The sequence below is a fragment of the Trichomycterus rosablanca genome, chromosome 15, assembly GCF_030014385.1.
Source record: "Trichomycterus rosablanca isolate fTriRos1 chromosome 15, fTriRos1.hap1, whole genome shotgun sequence".
Lineage (NCBI taxonomy): Eukaryota > Metazoa > Chordata > Actinopteri > Siluriformes > Trichomycteridae > Trichomycterus > Trichomycterus rosablanca.
This window is the reverse complement of record NC_086002.1, coordinates 23,888,529-23,912,614: the sequence shown is the minus strand read 5'-3', so window position 1 is coordinate 23,912,614 and position 24,086 is coordinate 23,888,529. Positions and strand designations below refer to the sequence as shown.

The 24,086-nt window shown below is 39.2% G+C and overlaps 1 protein-coding gene, 1 long non-coding RNA gene and 1 pseudogene across 2 annotated transcripts in view; 1 reads left to right on the top strand and 2 right to left on the bottom strand.

The window, feature by feature from the left end:
- LOC134328715 (zinc finger protein 271-like) overlaps positions 1-24,086 on the top strand; it is a 525,414-nt pseudogene that overhangs the window by 181,833 nt on the left and 319,495 nt on the right.
- LOC134328803 (uncharacterized) overlaps positions 657-24,086 on the bottom strand; it is a 450,585-nt gene continuing 427,155 nt past the window's right edge. The window contains exon 3 of the mRNA XM_063010031.1: positions 657-1,038. Within this exon, the coding sequence (XP_062866101.1) occupies positions 657-1,038 (382 nt within the window). The remainder of the gene's footprint in view (positions 1,039-24,086) is intronic.
- LOC134329160 (uncharacterized) lies at positions 18,253-19,427 on the bottom strand. Its single transcript, XR_010014815.1, has 3 exons — positions 19,373-19,427; positions 18,946-19,062; positions 18,253-18,296 (listed from the first exon to the last, which is right to left on the bottom strand). It is a non-coding gene; the product is annotated as an uncharacterized LOC134329160 (long non-coding RNA).

Here is a 24,086-nt window from a genome sequence, read left to right as displayed (position 1 = left end):
CTCGACCAGTGGTCAACAGTGAGAACAAAGGTTGACATATTGTGCATAGCAGCCAATTCATTAATTTCTGATAATGAGGGACAGCGTTCGCTTTTCCCGTGATTTCTGTGGTAGCAAAGAAAGAGTCTATGACTGCAGCACGATTGTTTGCTATTGGTTTGTTATTTCTTAGTGAAGTGTATTAATGCTTTCCAAAGAAAACCATGTGTCTGTAATTATGTTTTTATTTTTTGCACAGTTTGAACAAAGCATAAAAAAATAAACAGATTACTAGAAATGCTCCAAAAGTACTTGGAATTTTTTTTTTAGATTCATTTCCATTCAAATTTAAGACCTTTTTTTTGCCTTCTCCTGTAGAATTTCCATTTTGGAAATCACTTTGCACATCAGCGTTATGCATTTGCAAATAAAAATGTTTTAAATGTCACTAAATGTATAATAACTAATCTGTAAGATATCAGCAGTTTATTAGTATAATGTTCTTTTTGAGCAGGCATTGGTTATTTTCCATGCATGTCGGTGGGTTTTGAAATACGTTTTGTAGCAATCTGGCAACTCCGATTACAACACAGTTTGGACATTTAGGGAAATTGCACTTTTTCAGTGGAAATGGGGGGCTCTTAAAAGAACCTTTTGGTTAGAACACGAGAGCGACTTTACTTGGCCTTGGCTGCATTCTCGGTCTTCTTGGGTAACAGAACAGCCTGGATGTTAGGCAGCACACCGCCCTGAGCGATGGTTACACCTCCAAGCAGTCTGTTCAACTCCTCGTCGTTACGCACGGCCAACTGCAGATGACGAGGGATGATACGAGACTTCTTGTTATCTCTGGCGGCGTTACCAGCCAACTCGAGGATCTCAGCGGTCAGATACTCCAGCACGGCAGCCAAGTAGACAGGAGCACCAGCTCCCACACGGTGGGCGTAATTACCCTTACGTAGCAGTCTGTGAACACGGCCCACGGGGAACTGAAGGCCGGCACGGGATGAGCGAGTCTTGGCCTTAGCCCTAGTCTTACCACCGGTCTTCCCTCGTCCACTCATTTTGATGATCAGATGTGTTCGTGGAACAGAACTGAAGTAAACTAAGCGAGAGCTCGAAACGGTATGAACAGAGCGGTAGAGAGAACAGAGTGGCGACTCTCCCATAGGGAACTGTTGGAAAGGGGGCGGGACATTTTTTCTGCGCAGCTTCCGGGTTGTGGAGCTCTGTATTCGCTTGTTAAGTGTGACGTCACGCGTCATTTCCAGGGCCAAACGAACCTAATCGCAAACGCAAACAACTATGGCTAAACCTGTGAACCTTTTTATATATATATATTGTAAGAGCCATATTGCACTAATTGTAATGATCTATGTTTATTGTCATAAATATTTTCTCTTTGGTTAAAGAATACTTATTTGAGGTGACTTGGTATTTCAGCTATTGATGATTTTTTCCTGGTAATCAGTGTATGCTGTTATTCATTAGTCCTCTTCGGTGGAGCCTGCGGGGGGGCAGAATTGTACTGACTCTATATACTGACAATATTTATCAAATATACGGAAAGAAAGAGGACGTGGAGCAACAGATTTATGATCGTAGTTTTGTTTGTTATACGCCAATTGCGAACATAGTGAGTTTTTATAAGAAACTTGGATTAACGGATAAGTCAATGTAAGAAGAAAGTTAAAATAAATTCTGTTTGTGGAAAACTTAAGGAACTCGTGTTGCTGTCGTTGGAAATTGGATTTACAAACATTACCCGAGTCATAAATGTCTAGTCCTTCTCAATAGCTGTCTGGACGAGAAAAGGTCTTATTATATACATATACATATATATTAGAAACATACATTAAGATACAAATAAGACAAGATGTGCAGTACACTAGTGTACTTCAGGTAATCTGAATATCATGGAAAGTTCATGTCATTATTTCATTTCATGTCACCTCATCAAGAGGTAAGCGATCATATTTTTAATTCATTACATGAAAACTGACATTTCTAACTCTTTGGTTTTACTTTTAATCAGTATAGCTTATATAGTAAAAATCCAGAATCTCACATTATTATATGAAATAAAATAAAAAAGCTTGAAACACGTGTAATGAATATACAATGACAGTTTACCTTTTTACATTGAATTATGAACAAAAATATTACTTCATGATATCTAATCGCAAGGAAAGCGGTAAAAAGACAGTTGGGTAGTTTTTTTTCGACTCGGACCTTGAAGCAGTACGGGACACAGCACTGTGGCATATTGAAAATACGAGGGACTCGGCCAACTTGGACCCGGATGTGACGTATCATAAGGTCGACACGTCACCACTTAACAAGCGGATACCAAACAACCCATAGAGCCCCATTCATTTCCACTACTTATCAAGCAATTTTAGCTGTATGTTGCTTTGTTTTAAAAAAATTATGAATTTAATGTCATTAATATACTTAATACTGTTATAGTTTAGCATTTGCTTAGCACTAAATGTTACATGTTTATCTTAATTAATAGGTATAACTGAATTTAGCTGAGTCAGTTTAGCTTAATTAATGACACACGAGTCTTTTCACCTAAAATGAGTTGATTCATCAAGAGTCTTGTTACAGAAAGGATCATAAAACATTAGAAGCACAATAACTCATTATACTTTTACTTTCATACTTAAGTACATTTGAAGGTAAATTTAGTTTAGTACTTTAGTGGAGGTAAAGAGTATTTTTTCTTTTACTACTACTTTTACTGGAGTAATATGTTACCTTGGATATCTCTACTTTAACTCAGCTACATGGTTTGTGTACCTTGTCCACCACTTACATTAGACAAAATGAACTAGTGCATATTCATAATGAATTCATTAATATATTACATGTAGGAATCAATGATTAATCACTCATGAAATAAGAGATGAATGAATGCTATTTCCTGTACCTTAAAGGTACGGTAGTGTGTTTATCAATCTGTTCATTCAGTGCAGGTAAACCTTATGAATCCAGCATATGACTGAGTGACATGAGTGTTTAGCCAAAATGATTATTATTATTATGAATCCTCAGAAAAGTGAAGGGAGATTAGTTTATGTAAAAAACAAAACATAAAAAAACTTTTATCTCTGTACTGTATATTGTCTCTACTACTTAATGATATCACATTATGTAATGTATGCTAATATAATGTACTGTGTTAACAAGAACGACCTATTAACAAGTCATTATAAACATCAATCTTCCACTTCATGTACCAAATTGACATTAAAGCAGATGCAGTAAATGTAAACGCAGTTCAAAATACCCAGAAATTGTACAAATGTTTATTATTTGCCGTTTAATATGTCATTTACTGCTGCCTGTCCCATATGAGAACATGACAGCGCCGGGTTTGTTTGGAACTATTGGAGGGTTACATGAACCACGTGACCGCGTAGCGGCGAGATCAGGGAGTGTCGCAACTCTCTCTAGCTACGGCTCTGGGTATGATCAGAGCGGTAGAGAGAACAGAGTGGCGACACTCCCATAGGGAACCGTTGGAAAGGGGGCGGGACATATTTTCTGTGCAGCTTCCGGGTTGTGGAGCTCTGTATAGTTCCAAACATCCCATAGAGCCCCATTCATTTCCACTACTTATCAAGCATTTTTAGCTGTTTGTTGCTTTGTTTTAAAAAAAATAATGAATTTGATGTCATTAATATACGTAATACTGTTATTATTTAGCATTTGCTCAGCACTAAATGTTACATGTTTATCTTAATTAATAGGTATAACTGAATTTAGCTTAGTCAGCTAAGCTAAATTATTGACACTAGAGTCTTTTCACCTAAAATTGATTAATTAAAAGTTGATTAATCAAGAGTCTTGTTACAGAAATGATAATAAAACATCAGAGCCATAATAAATCATTATACTTTTACTTTCATTCTTAAGTACATTTGAAGGTAAATTTAGTTTAGTACTTTAGTGGAGGTAAAGAGTATTTTTACTTTTACTACTACTTTTACTGGAGTAATATGTTACCTTGGATATCTCTACTTCAACTCAACTACATGGTTTGTGTACCTTGTCCACCACTTACATTAGACAAAATGAACTAGTGCATATTAATTATGAATTAATTCATGTATTACATGTAGGAATAAATTATTACTTACTCATGAAATAAGACATGAATTAATGCTATTTCATGTACCTGCACTATAATGTTAAAGGTATTGGTACGGTAGTGTGTTTATGAATCTGTTCATTCAGTGCAGGTAAACCTTATGAATCCAGCCACATGGCTTAGTGTTTAACCAAAATGATTATTATTATGAATCCTCAGGAAAGTGAAGGGAGATTAGTTTATGTAAAAAACAAAACATAAAAAACTGTCTAATCTCTGTACTGTATATTGTCTCTACTACTTAATGATATCGCATTATGTAATGTATGCTAATATAATGTACTGTGTGTTAACAAGAACGACCTATTAAGTCATTATAAACATCAATCTTCCACTTCATATACCAAATTGATATTAAAGCAGATGCAGTAAATGTAAACGCAGTTGAAAATACCCAGAAATTGTACAAATGTTTATTATTTAGCGTTTAATATTTCACTCACTGCTGCCTGTCCCATATGAGAACATGACAGCGCCGGGTTTGTTTGGAACTATTGGAGGGTTACATGAACCACGTGACCGCGTAGCGGCGAGATCAAGGAGTGTCGCAACTCTCTCTATCTACGGCTCTGGGTATGATATAGGCAAACTGGCTCTCTCCTATTGGCTTAGAGTGAAGGCACAGCTGAGCCAATCCTAAACGCGCCGTCATGTCTCAGGGACGGAACATACACGCCCCCTCACATACTGCCCCCCCCCCTCCTCCTCTCTCTTCTCCTCCGTTCTCCCGCCCGTGTAATGTATGATACAGAAAAGCTTCTCTTAAACAACAATTACATTATATTATGTCACAATAACATTTACACTAACAATTACATTATGTAAAGAGCTCATATACGTGAGTGCACATACATATACACATTTATACGGACAGTTTTATGGGGATGTGTGACAAAATCATTATTATACATAAAACAGGACCAGACATACTTAGTGTTTTTAACTCCTTGCTTATTACACTCTCCACAAAATATGGATGCATGTATGAATAGTTGTATGTTCGCATGCATGCTTATATGTATGTATGTGTTTAGGAAACGAGACTCTTTAGAGGAAGATATAGGTGGCTCTTAAAAGAGCCGTTTTAAGAAAACGAAGGTAATAAAACATGAACATGTTCACTTCTTCTTTGGTGCAGCTTTTTTGGCCTTGGCCGCTTTGGGCTTAGCGGTCTTGGGTTTTGCTGCCTTGGCTTTTTTAGGACTCTTGGCTGCCTTCTTGGGGGTCGCCGGCTTCTTAGCCTTCTTGGGGCTCTTGGTGGCTTTCTTAGCGGCAGCAGCGGGCTTCTTGACCTTCTTGGGGGACTTCTTAGCGGCGGGCTTCTTGGCTGATACCTTCTTGGGCTTCTTTGCAGTGGCGGGTTTCTTTGCGGCGGCCTTTTTCAAGAGTGGACGGTAGATAGAGATGCACAGGCCACGTCTAAACATCTGCACAAACAATCTAAGGACTTCCTACAAGAAAAACAACTGGATAAAATGATTTCCACAAAATAGACAAAACATTGTTTAGCGTTACCATCACAAACTCCGTTCACTTTACCCCCGAGAAACAGTTTGATTGGCAGCAGGTAAGCAACGAGCACTTCCTGTGTATTGTACCTACCATTTCCGTCAGATCGGCTGTTTGTAAAAGTGTTTCAGCTCTTGTGAATTTGTTTTTGTTTTTTTTGTAATTTTATTTTCTAAAATGTTAATTTGTTTTGCACTTCTCGGCCACCGTACAAGGTACTAAACTTATCAAAATACAATGTTTTTCCTGCCTCTCTCTCTACTGTTACCAGGAGAAAACAAAAAACAAACAACAAAAAAGGGCTTTACCCCCTACTCTGCTTTTAAGTTTGATTAAAATATTAATAAAAAATTACATGACTAAGTTAAACTTTTAACTACCAGAGAAGATACAAAACACGACAAAAAAAACTTTGGCGGTGTGTCTGGTTGGTGGCGCAAGAGGGGAAGAGATGACTATTGCTCAGCCAAAACAAAGTACATGCTCTGAGTTTCTCAGGAATGGAGTTCCAGAGTTTGGGACCAGATATACTAAAAGCCCTGTCACATAGAACGAAGCCTGAAAGGGGGGACAACAAGTACCTTTTAATCTGATGACCGAGGTGAACGAGTAGGTGAGTATGGATGAAGTAAATCAGTGAGATATGTAAGTGCTTGGCCATGCAAGGCTTTAAAAACCAACAAAAGAACCTAATATTGAATGTGGTATTGGATGGGTAGCCAGTGGAGCTGTTTAAGTGAAGGACTTATGTGGTCACGTGATCTTGTATGTGTTAGGACCCTCGCGGCTGAATTTTGTACATGCTGTAGCCTCTTTAGCCCGGAGACAGGGAGCCCATAAAGAACAGCATTACAATAGTCCATTACAATAGTTTCAGTTGAAGAGAATTAAATAAAGAAGCGCAGTCTAGTTCTTAAGGTGAAAATATCCAGTTATAGCAACATTTTTTATGTGAGATTCAAAAGAAAGAGTGGAGCCTAGAATGACACCAAGATTGTGGACCTGAGACTGGGAAGAATTGGTAAAATCTGGGAATTTTAACATATCATATTACTTTTTACAATTCTCCAAAAGTGCCACCAGAGGGAAGCAACACAATTTTATTTTTTTACCACGGTCAAAAGAAATCTGGTGGTCACAAATAAACATAAGGCCAAAATTACAGTGGTCTGTCTACCTGCATATGCTCATAACATAGCCGTAAAGCTGTATTTAATTAACCAGAGCTTTCATATACATATATGATTTAAGTATACACTCCATCTTTATCCTGACATTCTTTTCTTTGTTTTTTTATTTCTGGCGGTCTCCTGCTGTTTTTAACTGGAAGCCCCGCCCTCAGTCACTCCACCCTATCGCTCATTGGTTGCAGTGTAGAACAGGCTGCAACCAATCAGAAGCCACTTGTACTGCAAAAAGACAGAAACAGAGAACAACCAAACACAAATACATGAAAACAGACAAAAACACGTGTCCCTCAGGCATGTAACAATATGAAATCACAATTTTTTTTTTTTTTATTCCCCAAAAGTTCCACAACAGGGCGACATTACAAAGATTTTTTTTTACCATGGTCACAAGATCTCATATTACAACATCATATTACTTTTTTGCAAATCTCCAAAAGTGCCACAAGAGGGCGACATTAAAAGATTTTTTTATAACCAACTTGGTCATATTAACTCATTTTACCATATCATGTTAATTTTTTTTTTTAAGTTTTCCAAAACTGTCTCCTGCTGTTTTTTTACTGGAAGCCTCGCACTCAGTCACTTCACCCTATCGCTCATTGATTGCAGTGGAGAACAGGCTGCAACCAATAAGAAGCCACTTGTACTGCTGATGCTTAGTCATTCCACCATGCCTCTCATTGGATGCAGTGGAGAAAACCAAAAAAAAAAAAAAACCAAAAAAAAAAAAAAACCAAACTATTTTTTTATAAACACATATTAGTGTCCCTCACAACCTACAAACCTTGTTTTATAATTACTGCTTTTATTTTTTATTTATTTTAATTTAAAGTTATGATCAATGAATCCATAATACTTTTAGATTGAAACTAAATAAATCTATTAAACTCTTATATGATTTAATGTATTAAAACCAAACTATTTTTTATAAACACATCTTAATGTCCCTCACATCCTACAAACCTTGTTTTTTAAATACTGCTTTTATTTTTAATTTATTTTAATTTATAGTTAAGAGCAATAAATCCATAATACTTTTATATTGGGCACAAATAAATTTATTAATCTCTGCTATGATTTATTATAATAAAGTCAAACTATTTTTATAAACACATTAATGCCCCTCACAACCTACAAACCTTGTTTTATAGTTACTGCTTTTATTTTTATTTAATTTTAATGTATAGTTAAAGTCAATAAATACATAATATTTTTATATTGGACACAAATAAATCTATTAAACTCTGATATGATTTAATATAATAAACCCAAACTATTTTTTATAAACACATATTAGTGTCTCTTACAACCTACAAACCTTGTTTTATAATTACTGCTTTTATTTTTTATTTTTTTTAATTCATACTTTAGATCAATAAATCCATAATACTTTTATATTGGAACTAAATAAATCTATTAAACTCTGATATGAAGTAATATAATGAAGTCAAACTATTTTTAATATACACAAATTAATGTATCGCACATCCTACAAACCTATCCTACATAAATTTAAAAAAATCCTACAACCTATTTTTATAAACACATATTAGTGTCCCTCACAACCTACAAACCTTGTTTTATAATTACTGCTTCTATTTTTATTTTATTTTTATTTAATTTATACTTAGGATCAATTAATCCATAATACTTTTATAATGGAACTAAAGAAATCTATTAAACTCTGATATGATTTAGTATAATAAAGTTAAACTATTTTTAGAAACACATATTAATGTCTCTCACATCCTACAAACCTTGTTTTATAGATACTGTTTTTATATTTGTTGTATTTTAATTCATAGTTAAGATCATTAAATCCATAATAATCACTGACTACATTAACTTCTGTGTAGACTCCACTGTACCAACCAGGACTGTTAAATGTAAAATCTAAATAACAAGCCGTGGGTAACAAAGACATTAAAGCTCTCTTTAACAATAAGAAGATGGCCTTTAGAGCTGGAGACAGGGAGGAGGTGAGAACGATCCAGAAGGAACTGAAGACAACTATCAGGGAGGCTAAGAACACATATAGGAGGAAGCTGGAGTGGAAACCCTAGCAGAACAACATGAGGGAGGTCTGGAGTGGAATGAGGACCATCACCAGCTTCAGGTCCAGCAATAACAGAGGAGCAGAGGGCAGCATGGACAGGGCCACTATTTTTTATATATTTTTAATATACAAACTTTAATTTTTAATAATATATTGTTAATATACATATTTTTAATATACATAATGTACCTCACATCCTACAAACCTTGTTTTATAGATACTACTTTTATATTTGTTTTATTTAAAGTTAATATCAGTAAATCCATAATAAGTGTGTATCAGAAATAAATCTATTAAACACTGACATGATTTAATATAATAAAGTCAAATTATTTTTACTAAACACATGTCCCTCACATCCTACAAACCTTGTTTTATAGAAGCTACTTTTATTTGTATTTTATTTTAATTTATAGTTATGATTAAAAAAAATCCATAATACTTTTATACTGAAAATAAATAATTCTTATAAACAAGGTTTGTAGGTTAAACGAATGTTGAATATTAAACTAACTTTACCGCTTGGTTTTGACGGCAGCAGTGAGCGACTTTTCTGGTACCTGGTTAAGAAAAGGTTGAATACAGATTAGGGCTGGGCGATATGGATCAAAAATAATATCTCGATATTTTTTAGCTGAACGGCGATATACGATATATATCTCGATATTTTTTCATCCCATAAGGTAATAACAAAAAGACACTTCTGAGACAAAGTACATGTTCCAAATGTTATACAGGCACTTTTATTAACATTCAGCTGTAGATGAACATGAGAAATTCCTCAAAAATAAACTATTGGCATATATTAAATCAGGGGTCACCAACCTTTTTGAAACAGAGGGCTACTTTAAGGGTACTGAGTAAGCCACAGGGCTACTTGTAGGATACAAACTTCCTGAATAACAAAGTTGCATGGTTCACCTTTAATGATAATATTATAATTAATAATAATAATAATAATAAATATTCATATGTGAAGAGACTGTCTGATCACATGTTAATTATTTCTTGCAATAATTATTAACAATGATTTACCATGGCAGGAAACACAGACATATTTAAACATGTAACATTATTTATGTTCATCTCAATCAGTTTCAATATTTGAAAGTCAGCGCGATCACATCTCTGATATTTTTGTAAATATTGTTCCTGACGGTTTTGTATGAATGAGCACATTTGTAGCATTTTGATCAAAATCACACAATTTTTATTTATTTATTTTTACAAATTATGACTTCTGTAGCATTTTTTTCAAAATCATTAACAGTCCCATCTTCAAATAATGTCCCGTTTGTACTGATCCCGTTTGTACTGATCACTTTTGTTTTAGAACAAATCATGACCTCTGTCCCATGTTTGTACAAATGATCAGTTAAGTAAGATTTTTTAAAAGCTACGATTTAAATGGACGTTTCTGTGACACGTACTGATCCTCTCTCCACATTGTGCCGCTCTCTGCCGTCGTCCCGCGAATGAAACACTTTTCCTCCCAATCATTGTGAAAATATTAAGTTCTCTTTTGCTTTTCTTGTGTGTTTTTTCATTATTATTTTTTCGGGGTAAAACCCGCATCTCGCTCCCCATAGTAGCTGCGCTGCGCTCGCTCGTCTCAGCGTTCTGCACCCGATATAAAACTCCGCACCCAGACCAGATCAAAGCTCATATAAACATCAAACAGTTTTGTTCTTGAAATGTTATATTCAGTATTGTCATTTTCAAATCTACATCAATGCAAGTGTTATAGATTCAAAGAGATCAACAACGAAAATATCATTTTTAGACGGAGCTCTATAGTCACTAGAGCTGTTTAGAACATGCCCTGCGGGGGAGTCACGTGGTGGGGGAGGGAGAGGGGCGGGGCAGTGAGGGAGAGAGGGGCGGGGCAGGTGAACATGTGCAGAGACAAACTGGGCTCATTTGAGTTCTCAGTTCACTGAGGTCTGTGTGGAGAAACTTACTGAGTGTAGGGTTCGTTTTTTATCGAGTTGGCTTGTTAGAAAAGGGATTAATAAAGTCTTCTTACAGTTGAAACTTTGTGTTGCATTTGTTTTAGATCTACTTTTTGTTTTGTTTGACCTGCCTGCTTGGAAATGGACATAAACTCCATCTCGGAAGGTTTGCAGTTGTCCAAACCATCAAACCAGTATCTACCAGTATCTCTGCTGCTGAGGCAGCTAAAGTCAGAGCTTGTAGAAGACCAGTTCCTTTTTATCTCGACCCCAGTTGGCGTTCATATGAAATCTCATTACTGCTGTCGAGGTGATTAAAGACAAAGTTTAGTAAGTAATTGTTTTATATATTATGCAATATTACTTTTAGTCCAGTTTCTTAAATACATTTGTTATTTGTTATAATTTATACTAAAGGGGTGGAAGGAACTTGCCTCAGTTTATTCTTATTTGAGTTGTTTTTTTTTTCTTTATAATAATGTGGTGTGGTAATAATCTTCATGGCTGTACCTTGTAATCGTGAGATGCTGGGAGGGTTTACAGATGGCAAACATCTGCAGATGTCTTAAAAACGGGAGCAAGTGCTCCTAGTTAGGGTCCTGTTTAGGTTTTCAAAAAGAGAGCACATTGCAGGATGGCAGCATGGGCCTGGCAGATACCTGCACTTGGGTGAAAGTTTGGTTTGGGGGTTGTGGGTGGATTGGCAAAGTAATGTAATTGGAGGCACCATGGCAACGTGTATAAAGTAAGATTTTTTTAAACCATGCAACTATATTATTAACCTTAAATAAATAGTTACTTCTAACAAATGCATTTAAGGTCAGATATTCTTATTACTTTCAATTCAGTGTCCCTAAACAATAATAACAACATAATAGTTCATCAGTAGAGCTATTTGGTACATCCATTGTTTTATTAAATGGATTTTCTGCAGTAGAAAAACATTTGTGTGGGGAAAAATACATGCTGTGCTGACCTGAAAGCCTGAGGAGCAGTATGCTTTACAATGGTCAGATTTATACATCTGAAATATGAATACAGACTAAAATGAACAATGCAACAGCACCACATACATGCCATCATCTGGTCCATATGATTGGCCGTCTTAAAGTCGTCATCATAGAACTAGATTTGCAAGACATTTGTAAACAGGGAACAGAGGATGGTTCTTAAAGTAACTTCCATCACTGCAGTCCTTGTACACACTCCTAAGAGATGAGGTATGTGCTTTGATCACATCACAAATCTCTGAATTTCTGAACATGAATTTCAAACTTTCCAAAATAGGAATAGAAACGAAGGTCATTCACAGGCATTTCACTATAAGTACCAGTTTTCTTGTCACGTCTACTATCACAATCAACACCCAAAACAATTTCCACTGGCACAATTCCCCACTTCTCCCTTTTAGCGTCAGAATTAAAACATGCAAAGGGGTTTTCAAAATCTTCCATGTTTTGTTCTGCAGCTGACCTTATAGGAAATGTTTCAGGAACTTCTGAGAGAACTTTATGCTTAATATGTGAGTGCACCTCTTTGTGAATTCTTCCAGATCACAAACAATAGAAGCCACTACACTGGCAGCACCACTTCCTAGTAGTCTGGCAACAACAGATGCACATGTTTTCATATATTCTGAAAAAAGCACAGACCCACTCCTGAAAATATCCTGTTTTTGCCTGAGACTGTGTACATAAATTTGGTGCTGAAGTGGCTGATAAGATTCTTGAAGGAGATACTACACCTCAAAAAGGAACTATTGTCAGTTTCACTGTAGAACTGATGTTCTAGCTGAAAAGATCACCCAAAGGTCACTCAATTTAATACTTTACGTTTTTAAACCAAGACATCCAAGTTAATGGTCGGGTGTCCAAGTACTTATGACCATATAGTCTATAAACACTGTCTTTGTATTTAAGGTTGACTTGTTTTCTTTTTTTTTTTTTTTTTGTCTTTCTGACTTACCTTAAGGGAAACCTTCTTGTGAAATCGGATATCAGCAGAAAGGAGAAAAATGTAGATTACTACGATGTCGTTGTTTATAATTCAGATGTTAGTTTGTTTCCGAGTTCATAGTTTTTGTGATGTCATAGTTTTTGTTTCTGATGTCACACTTATGAAGTCACCATTTTTTCTTTCTGCTCTTGTTCAGGTTATGCGTTCGTGGCCTTGGTCAGTTATAAATCTCTGAACTTTACCAACACTCTGAAACTGAACTAGGGTGTCGAGTCATCAGACAAAAACACCACCTACACACTCAATTCCAGAGTGGTGACGGTGCTCATCAGTAACAAGGACACACAGTCTCTCTCCGAACTGCAGGTACAACAATAACATGTACAGTGTATCAAAAAGTGAGTACACCCCTCACATTTCTGCAAATATTTTATTATATCTTTTAATGGGACAACACTATAGAAATAAAACTTGGATATAACTTAGAGTAGTCAGTGTGCAACTTGTATAGCAGTGTAGATTTACTGTCTCTTGAAAATAACTCAACACACAGCCATTAATGTCTAAATGGCTGGCAACATAAGTGAGTACACCCCACAGTGAACATGTCCAAATTGTGCCCAAAGTGTCAATATTTTGTGTGACCACCATTATTATCCAGCACTGCCTTAACCCTCCTGGGCATGGAATTCACCAGAGCTGCACTGGTTGCTACTGGAATCCTCTTCCACTCCTCCATGATGACATCACGGAGCTGGTGGATGTTAGACACCTTGAACTCCTCCACCTTCCACTTGAGGATGCGCCACAGGTGCTCAATTGGGTTTAGTCCATCACCTTTACCTTCAGCTTCCTCAGCAAGGCAGTTGTCATCTTGGAGGTTGTGTTTGGGGTCGTTATCCTGTTGGAAAACTGCCATGAGGCCCAGTTTTCGAAGGGAGGGGATCATGCTCTGTTTCAGAATGTCACAGTACATGTTGGAATTCATGTTTCCCTCAATGAACTGCAGCTCCCCAGTGCCAACAACACTCATGCAGCCCAAGACCATGATGCTACCACCACCATGCTTGACTGTAGGCAAGATACAGTTGTCTTGGTACTTCTCACCAGGGCGCCGCCACACATGCTGGACACCATCTGAGCCAAACAAGTTTATCTTGGTCTCGTCAGACCACAGGGCATTCCAGTAATCCATGTTCTTGGACTGCTTGTTTTCAGCAAACTGTTTGCTGGCTTTCTTGTGCGTCAGCTTCCTTCTGGGATGACGACCATGCAGACCGAGTTGATGCAGTGTGCGGCGTATGGTCTGAGCACTGACAGGCTGACCTCCCACGTCTTCAACCTCTGCAGCAATGCTGGCAGCACTCATGTGTCTATTTTTTAAAGCTAACCTCTGGATATGACGCCGAACACGTGGACTCAACTTCTTTGGTCGACCCTGGCGAAGCCTGTTCCGAGTGGAACCTGTCCTGGAAAACCGCTGTATGACCTTGGCCACCATGCTGTAGCTCAGTTTCAGGGTGTTAGCAATCTTCTTATAGCCCAGGCCATCTTTGTGGAGAGCAACAATTCTATTTCTCACATCCTCAGAGAGTTCTTTGCCATGAGGTGCCATGTTGAATATCCAGTGGCCAGTATGAGAGAATTGTACCCAAAACACCAAATTTAAAAGCCCTGCTCCCCATTTACACCTGGGACCTTGACACATGACACCAGGGAGGGACAACGACACATTTGGGCACAATTTGGACATGTTCACTGTGGGGTGTACTCACTTATGTTGCCAGCTATTTAGACATTAATGGCTGTGTGTTGAGTTATTTTCAGAAGACAGTAAATCTACACTGCTATACAAGCTGTACACTGACTACTCTAAGTTACAGTGTATCACAAAAGTGAGTACACCCCTCACATTTCTTCAGATATTTAAGTATATCTTTTCATGGGACAACACTGACAAAATGACACTTTGACACAATGAAAAGTAGTCTGTGTGCAGCTTATATAACAGTGTACATTTATTCTTCCCTCAAAATAACTCAATATACAGCCATTAATGTCTAAACCACCGGCAACAAAAGTGAGTACACCCCTTAGTGAAAGTTCCTGATGTGTCAATATTTTGTGTGGCCACCATTATTTCCCAGAACTGCCTTAACTCTCCTGGGCATGGAGTTTACCAGAGCTTCACAGGTTGCCACTGGAATGCTTTTCCACTCCTCCATGACGACATCACGGAGCTGGCGGATATTTGAGACTTTGCGCTCCTCCACCTTCTGCTTGAGGATGCCCCAAAGATGTTCTATTGGGTTTAGGTCTGGAGACATGCTTGGCCAGTCCATCACCTTTACCCTCAGCCTCTTCAATAAAGCAGTGGTCGTCTTAGAGGTGTGTTTGGGGTCATTATCATGCTGGAACACTGCCCTGCGACCCAGTTTCCGGAGGGAGGGGATCATGCTCTGCTTCAGTATTTCACAGTACATATTGGAGTTCATGTGTCCCTCAATGAAATGTAACTCCCCAACACCTGCTGCACTCATGCAGCCCCAGACCATGGCATTCCCACCACCATGCTTGACTGTAGGCATGACACACTTATCTTTGTACTCCTCACCTGATTGCCGCCACACATGCTTGAGACCATCTGAACCAAACAAATTAATCTTGGTCTCATCAGACCATAGGACATGGTTCCAGTAATCCATGTCCTTTGTTGACATGTCTTCAGCAAACTGTTTGCGGGCTTTCTTGTGTAGAGACTTCAGAAGAGGCTTCCTTCTGGGGTGACAGCCATGCAGACCAATGTAGTGTGCAGCGTATGGTCTGAGCCCTGACAGGCTGACCCCCCACCTTTTCAATCTCTGCAGCAATGCTGACATCACTCCTGCGCCTATCTTTCAAAGACAGCAGTTGGATGTGACGCTGAGCACGTGCACTCAGCTTCTTTGGACGACCAACGCGAGGTCTGTTCTGAGTGGACCCTGCTCTTTTAAAACGCTGGATGATCTTGGCCACTGTGCTGCAGCTCAGTTTCAGGGTGTTGGCAATCTTCTTGTAGCCTTGGCCATCTTCATGTAGCGCAACAATTCGTCTTTTAAGATCCTCAGAGAGTTCTTTGCCATGAGGTGCCATGTTGGAACTTTCAGTGACCAGTATGAGAGAGTGTGAGAGCTGTACTACTAAATTGAACACACCTGCTCCCTATGCACACCTGAGACCTAGTAACACTAACAAATCACATGACATTTTGCAGGGAAAATGACAAGCAGTGCTCAATTTGGACATTTAGGGGTGTAGTCTCTTAGGGGTGTACTCACTTTTGTTGCCGGTGGTTTAGACATTAATGGCTGTATATTGAGTTATTTTGAGGAAAGAATAAATTTACACTGTTATATAAGCTGCACACAGACTACTTTTCATTGTGTCAAAGTGTCATTTTGTCAGTGGTGTCCCATGAAAGGATATACTTAAATATCTGCAGAAATGTGAGGGGTGTACTCACTTTTGTGATACACTGTATATCCAAGTTTCATGTCTATAGTGTTGTCCCATGAAAAGATATAATGAAATATTTGCAGAAATGTGAGGGGTGTACTCACTTTTGTGATACAATGTATATATATATATATAAATTTTTTTCTTTCCTCCCCCTAACTTTTCTCTCCCATCTAGGGCTCTAACCCTAACCTATCTCTCCCATCTAGGGCCCTAACCCTAACCTATCTCTCCCATCTAGGGCCCTAACCCTAACCTATCTCTCCCATCTAGGGCCCTAACCTATCCTCCCCATCCAGGGCCTTAACCCTAACCTATCATTCCCATCTAGGGCCATAACCCTAACCTATCCCTCCTATTTAGGGCCCTAACCCTAACCTATCCTCCTAACCTAGGGCCCTAACCCTAACCTATCCTCCCTATCCAGGGCCTTAACCCTAACCTACCCCTCCCATCTAGGGCCCTAACCCTAACCTATTCTCCTAACCTAGGGCCCTAACCTATCCTCCCTATCCAGGGCCATAACCCTAACCTATCCCTCCTATTTAGGGCCCTAACCCTAACTATCCTCCTAACCTAGGGCCCTAACCCTAACCTATCCTCCCCATCCAGGGCCCTAACCTATCCCTCCTATTTAGGGCCCTAACCCTAACCTATCCTCCTAACCTAGGGCCCTAACCCTAACCTATCCTCCCCATCCAGGGCCCTAACCCTAACCTATCCCTCCTATTTAGGGCCCTAACCCTAACCTATCCTCCTTACCTAGGGCTCTAACCCTAACCTATCCTCCCTATCCAGGGCCTTAACCCTAACCTATCCCTCCCATCTAGGGCCCTAACCCTAACCTATGTCCTTAACTTAGGGCCCTAACCTATCCTTCCCATCTAGGGCCCTAACCCTAACCTACCCCTCCCATCTAGGGCCCTAACCCTAACCTATACCCTTAACTTAGGGCCCTAACCCTAACCAATCCTTTATCCTTTACTTATCCTGGGTTTACATTTGGTCTATGATCTTGAATACATGACTCTAAGCAAGTCTCATTGTTTTTATTGGTGTAATTTTTTCGATTACAGATGGGGAAAATGGTGTGCGGTGTGTGGACCCTGAACCTGAGTGGGACTGAGTACACATTAAATAATTTTTCTTTATTCATGTATATACTGTATCTTCTCCCTGAAAGCCAGCAATTACTGGTGAGCCAGTGCCTACAAAGGATAAAATTACATTCTTAAAAATTAAATATATTAACCCTAACCTAACCCTAGCTCTAACCCTACCTCTAACCCTAGCTCTAACCCTAGCCCTAGCTCTAACCTAGCCCTTACCCTAGCCCTAACCCTAGCCCTACCTCTAACCCTAGCTATAGCTCTAACCCTAGCTCTAGCCCTAACACTAGCCCTAACCCTAGCTCTAACCCTAGCCCTACCTCTAACCCTAGCTATAGCTCTAACCCTAGCTCTAACCCTACCCCTAACTCTAACCTAACCCTAGCCCTTACCCTAGCCCTACCTCTAACCCTAACCCTACCTCTAACCCTAGCTCTAACCCTAACCCTAGCCCTAGCTCTAACCCTAGCTCTAACCTAGCCCTAACCCTAGCCATAGCTCTAACCCTAGGCCCATACTGTTCCCTCTGATGAAGCGGTAGTACCGCAAAAAGTTAGGAAAGAGGTTTTCAAACTCTTTTAAGAATTATTTTGCTTTTAATGAAACATACGTTTAATAAAGTTGTTGTTTTAATATACACTGAAGAGAGAAGAAGAAGGGATTAAAACATCATTCCAAACCCCCAGGATCCAGGACAGGAGCAGCTCTTCATTCCATCTTTTTAATTTTTTTCAGTTTTTTTTAATCTTTAAAAGTTTTTTTAAAGATTCAGTGAGTACTCACTTTTTTATTTCACTTTAGATTTTTATTTCATTACTTTTTCGATGGATATTACTTGGCTGCTCTTCTAAACACTGCAGACACCCTGGATCTCATCAGGTTCCTCGGAAGCTGGAAGAAACAAAGGATTGGGTTAGTGATTTTACTAAATAATGTAATATATTTAATTTCTTGGTTTTACAACAATGGTTTCAATAAGCGATAGATTTTCTGTTTTAGAGACTTTAGAAGCGATGGAACTTGAACAGGACAAAGACAATTTTTTTAACTCACAAGTCAATTTTAAATGAAATGCAAATATCCACAACTCTTTGGAAGGCCTATTTCAAGCTAATACAAGCTACACACCACAATGAAATTATAGGAACTGCCATCAGAACTGGTGTTTTTTCTAAAGGCATGGTAAAATAGGCAAACAAATTAACAACATTCATAAAACCATCATGACCCAGTCAAAGTACCACTATCAGAGTGAAAAACAACACACACAATTGGATGATGGTAAATATGCAAATTCTAAGGGAACACTACAGTGAGGTTCTAACAGATTTGAATCAATCCATCCAAAAATTTGAATTAGCCGATTGGGAAATCGCGGTTAAATGGGCAAAAAATAGATTCAAGCACAAACTTAAAGATGAAGTTCTACACAAAATTAAAACAACTCTAGTAGCAAAATTTGCTTCAAGTGGGACTTCCGAACAGCATGTGAAATGCTCACCACCTTCCAAACAGGACCTATCTAAACAAAATTCCTTACTCCCTACTATAGTTTGTCCACAGGTTTCTGCCCCACCGCATGACCCGACTGATGTCGGTCAAAACCGAGTTAGCCTCTGCAGGACTGAAACAGTAAAGATTGAGGTCCATCAGCAACCTAAACCAACACAGAAACAAAACAATACAAAATCACAGGTTAGTAGCAACAATGAAAATGGAACAATCATTAGCAATGTCAGTTTACCTGAAACATTTGATGATATTTCCTCACTCTCTCTAGATGCATCTCAGAGAGGGGGCACGGGGGAACATGAGCGAGAGGGAAGGGACAAAATGATGTTTCAGCCTTCTAAAGGATGGCTGTCCACTCAAACGAAGGCTTTCTCTAAACCCTCCCTTCTTCTTCCTTCATTTCCCCTAAGCCCTCTTAATATGAGCAAATCAATTAAGCCAAATAAATTAAATACCTTTTTTCAGGACAATAGATCCATACATAAGGAGGAGATGAAGTTTCAGGTACCTACAAAACATCCTAGAACAAACAAAAAAAATCACGGATTGGTCAGTTGACATTACTAAACCCATTGTATTTATAGGAGATTCGAATCTGGCTAGAATACCCTACTTTGATCACACAGATGTTCAGATAGATAGCTTCCCAGGTGCTAACTTTTTACACATGGCCAAAGTCCTGCAGAGACTAACTCCAAATCCCAACACACAGAAGGTTATCCTGTCCTTGGGCATAAATAATAAAGACCAGCAAGTAGACAAGACAGCAAATAAACAATTACAGAAACTGTGGAGGGTGGCGGACACGGTCTTCCCCAATGCTACCATTTATACACCACCGATTCATTTCTCCGACCTTTTACAGGAACAGCAGCAGAACAATCTTACAAAATTGAAGGATTTTATTTGGGATCGGGGCAACCCTTTACAGAAACAACTCAGATTCAAGGTGGACCCTAGGGACCCTGTCCACTGGACCAGTGATACAGCTCTCAAGATTCTTAATTATTGTTTAGACCAGTTAAGTTGCTTCGACAGCCTGGCAGCAGAAGCAGAAGAGGCTGCAAAGAACGGAAACATTAAGGAAGTGTACACCACTACGAAATAGCTGTCAGGAAAGTTCAGTAAGCCTGACAGACCAGTGAAAGACAAGGAGGGAAAGAAATTGATGGGAGAAGAACAGCAGCGAGACAGATGGAAAGAGCACTTTGAAGAGTTGTTGAACAGACCAGCTCCACCAAATCCGCCAGACATACCACCACCAGCCGAGGATCTCCCAATCAACTGCAGTATGCCTGCTAGAGAGGAGATTCGGAAAGCTATCAGACAGCTGAAGAACAACAAGGCAGCGGGCCCAGACAGCGCACCAACAGAGGCATTGAAAGTGGATGTGGACACAGCTGTGGAGATGTTGTTCCCATTGTTTGAGAAGATCTGGGAGGAGGAGCAAGTACCATCAGAGTGGAAGCAAGGATACCTCATCAAACTACCAAAGAAGGGTGACCTCAGCAACTGTGCCAATTACAGAGGGATCACACTCCTGTCCATAACAGGGAAAGTGTTTAACAGAATCATCCTGAACCAAATGAAGGACCACGTAGACACTCAGCTCAGGGACCAGCTTGCAGGCTTCCGGAAAGGCCGTTCCTGCATAGATCAGATTGCTACCCTGCTCATCATTGTCAAACAGTCCTTGGAGTGGAACTCTTCTCTTTATATCAACTTCGTTGATTATGAGAAGGCATTTGACAGTCTGGACAGAAACACCCTTTGGAACCTTCTCCGTCACTACGGTGTGCCAGCCAAGATAGTCAACATCATCAAGAACTTGTATGATGGGATTACTTGCAGAGTAGTCCATGGAGGGCAACTCACTGATGCCTTTGAAGTGAGGACGGGAGTTCGCCAGGGATGCCTACTCTCACCATTCCCTTTCTTGCTGGCCATCAACTGAATAATGAACAGGACGCACAGGAACAGGAATACAATGGACACCCTTCATGCAACTTGATGATCTCAACTTTGCAGACGACCTGGCCCGCCTGTCCCATGCCCACAAACAGATGCAGGAGAAAACTGATAGAGTGACAGCCACCTCAGCGCAAGTAGGCCTGAACATCAACAAGAGGAAGACCAAGATCCTGAAGGTCAACACCATTATCAGTGATCCCACTGAGCTTGAATGAGAAGTCTTAGAAGAGGTGGACACCTTCACCTACCTGGGTAATGCCATTGACAAGATAAGCGGTACTAACGCTGATGTTAAAGCCAGAATAGGCAAAGCAAGGGCAGCATTAATACAGATGAAGAATGTATGGAACTCCAGGGAGCTGACTCTGCAAACGAAGATCAGGCTCTTTAACTCTAACGTCAAGTCGGTCCTGTTATATGGAGCAGAAACATGGAGGACAACAGTGGCTGTATTGTTGGTGACACCAAAATAATGGGGTACACCTGAAACCAGCTTGAGTGGAAAGCCCAAAACCGAGATGCCTGAAGATCTCTTATCAGCGGCCTATGCCCCAGGAGGGGTAGCAGGCGATGATGATGACCAGTTAAACTTTTGAGGATTCCAAAGTGCTGAACACAATCGCTTCATCCTCCATCATTTTCCTCCGCTGCTGATCGGTGAAGCTGTTATAGAAATAATAAACTCCTGCGGTGACAGTAGCGGCTCCGGCCACAAACAGCAGGGGCGCAAGTTCACCTCCCTCAGTCCAGCGAAGAGATTCCACATAAACGCATTCATATTTAATATAATAAATATAGTTTTAAGAGAGAGAAAGAAAACACAGTAAATGCTGCGGGGGGTCTCAACACAACTGATCCTTCACCCCTCTTACTCCGCGTTTTACAGAACACCTTACTGTGACGTCACAAAGCTGCTGTTTAAATGTGAGCTCCTGAGTTTTAACTGTAATGCAGATTAGATGTTACTAACTTACCACACTACTAGATTTATCTGCTGACTTCACTCAACTTCTGCTGAAAAATTTGCTTGATTTGCATTGTTTACCTCCATTTATAAGACTGAAAAATACTATTTAATATGATTATTACTACTGTAACCGAACGTCTTAATTATTTACTGGCTTGATAAATAAATAAATAAATGGTTCATCTACAAATCATCAGGAGCATCATACTTTAATGATTTATTTCTTTTCATATGCAGCGCAGGCGAACCAGAGATGATGATCACGTGAGGGGAGCACGCTTTTCAATGAATTGAATACAAACCATCCATCAAACATTATTGTAACACTACACCACAGAAAAGTCTGTATAAACAGTAATTGTGCATTAAAATGTACTGTTTTATTTCATGTAGATCATGTAAAACCTAAAGTTTATGAAATGTAACCTGGGTTGTTCAAACTTGTATATGTTACTGCAGGTCAGAAGTGGACAAAACCTAGCCTTGGTTTACATGTAGAAAAAATCAAACACCGTTTAGTGTGCAAAGTTTTTTTTTAATTAAAATGCACTGAACATACAAATGTATACAGTTACAGCTGCAAACTGAACAAATGTGTCACAAAGCAGCAACCAGTTTAAAATAACAGAACCGCAAACTCACTGAATCAGTTTGAATAAATAAGTATGAATGCTAAATTTGAACTAACTATTTAATTGTAATTAACAGAATTATTTACAAACTTTAATTAGACTTTTCTTGACAAGAAGTTAATATAAACATTTAACATCACTTTCAAACAACTAAAAAATGGTAAATAGACACGCTATTGACAAAGACCTCTATTGCTCACTCTTAAGCATATCTCATTAGTCCACATTCCTAGGATGGGTTGACTAATTAATCAAAGTCAATTTATTAGCCTTTTATACAGTGTATCACAAAAGTGAGTACTGTTATAATAGGGTTTTAGAGAACCCGTAACTTAGGGGAACCCAAGTATGGATACACAAAGAGGTCTAGACCACAAGTTGGCGAAGAGTATTTATTGGAATACAAAACAAGGGGGAAATAGTAATTAGCCCAAACACCAGAGGACACTGAAAAAAGCAGTTGGAGCGGTTCTGGAGGAGAAGGGAAGCAGTTAGATTCGTCCAGGTCCAAGGGGGTTTTGTGTCCCAAGCTGTCCAGGGCTGGGGAAGAACGGGCAGTGGCCGTGAGAGGTAAACCGAAGTCACAGGAGCGAGGAGCCAGGTCCAGGAACCAACAGAAGAGCAGGGAAGCCAGATGGTGTATGGATCGCTGGACTGGAAACAACAGGAAAAAGAAAACACGGTTTAAATAGCTAGAACTGCAACAATAGCATTCTACACAAAATTTAAGTGTAGCTCAGGAGTCTGGTATCACTGTACCGCGGTGACAAGCAGACAATCTGTCGACGCGTGGTGGAGAAGCCGGCGTTTAAGAGCAGTAGCTAATTAAGTGGAGAATGAGGCACAGGTGAGTGAGGTCCGCCCTCCAGCGATCCATTTGTTGGCTTCCACTGCAATCTCCGGGAACAGTACCGCTCCAAGCCGCTGGGGGGAGAAGGAAGCCGGGCAAGCAAAAACACACACGCAAATCTAACTAGAAGAAAAAGGTCCGAAAGTCCGAAATAAACCTAAAAGAAAACAAAATAAAGCGGAGGATAACAGAACTAACAACGTAAACCGGCGGGGAAAATAAACATGAAAAATAATGAATCAGGGAAAACAAAAGTAACCAGGTAAGAGCGGATTATAACAAGTACACCCCTCACATTTCTGCAGATATTTAAGTATATCTTTTCATGGGACAACACTGACAAAATGACACTTTGACACAATGAAAAGTAGTCTGTGTGCAGCTTATATAACAGTGTAAATTTATTCTTCCCTCAAAATAACTCAATATACAGCCATTAATGTCTAAACCACCGGCAACAAAAGTGAGTACACCCCTAAGAGACTACACCCCTAAATGTCCAAATTGAGCACTGCTTGTCATTTTCCCTCCAAAATGTCATGTGACTCGTTAGTGTTACTAGGTCTCAGGTGTGCATAGGGAGCAGGTGTGTTCAATTTAGTAGTACAGCTCTCACACTCTCTCATACTGGTCACTGAAAGTTCCAACATGGCACCTCATGGCAAAGAACTCTCTGAGGATCTTAAAAGACGAATTGTTGCGCTACATGAAGATGGCCAAGGCTACAAGAAGATTGCCAACACCCTGAA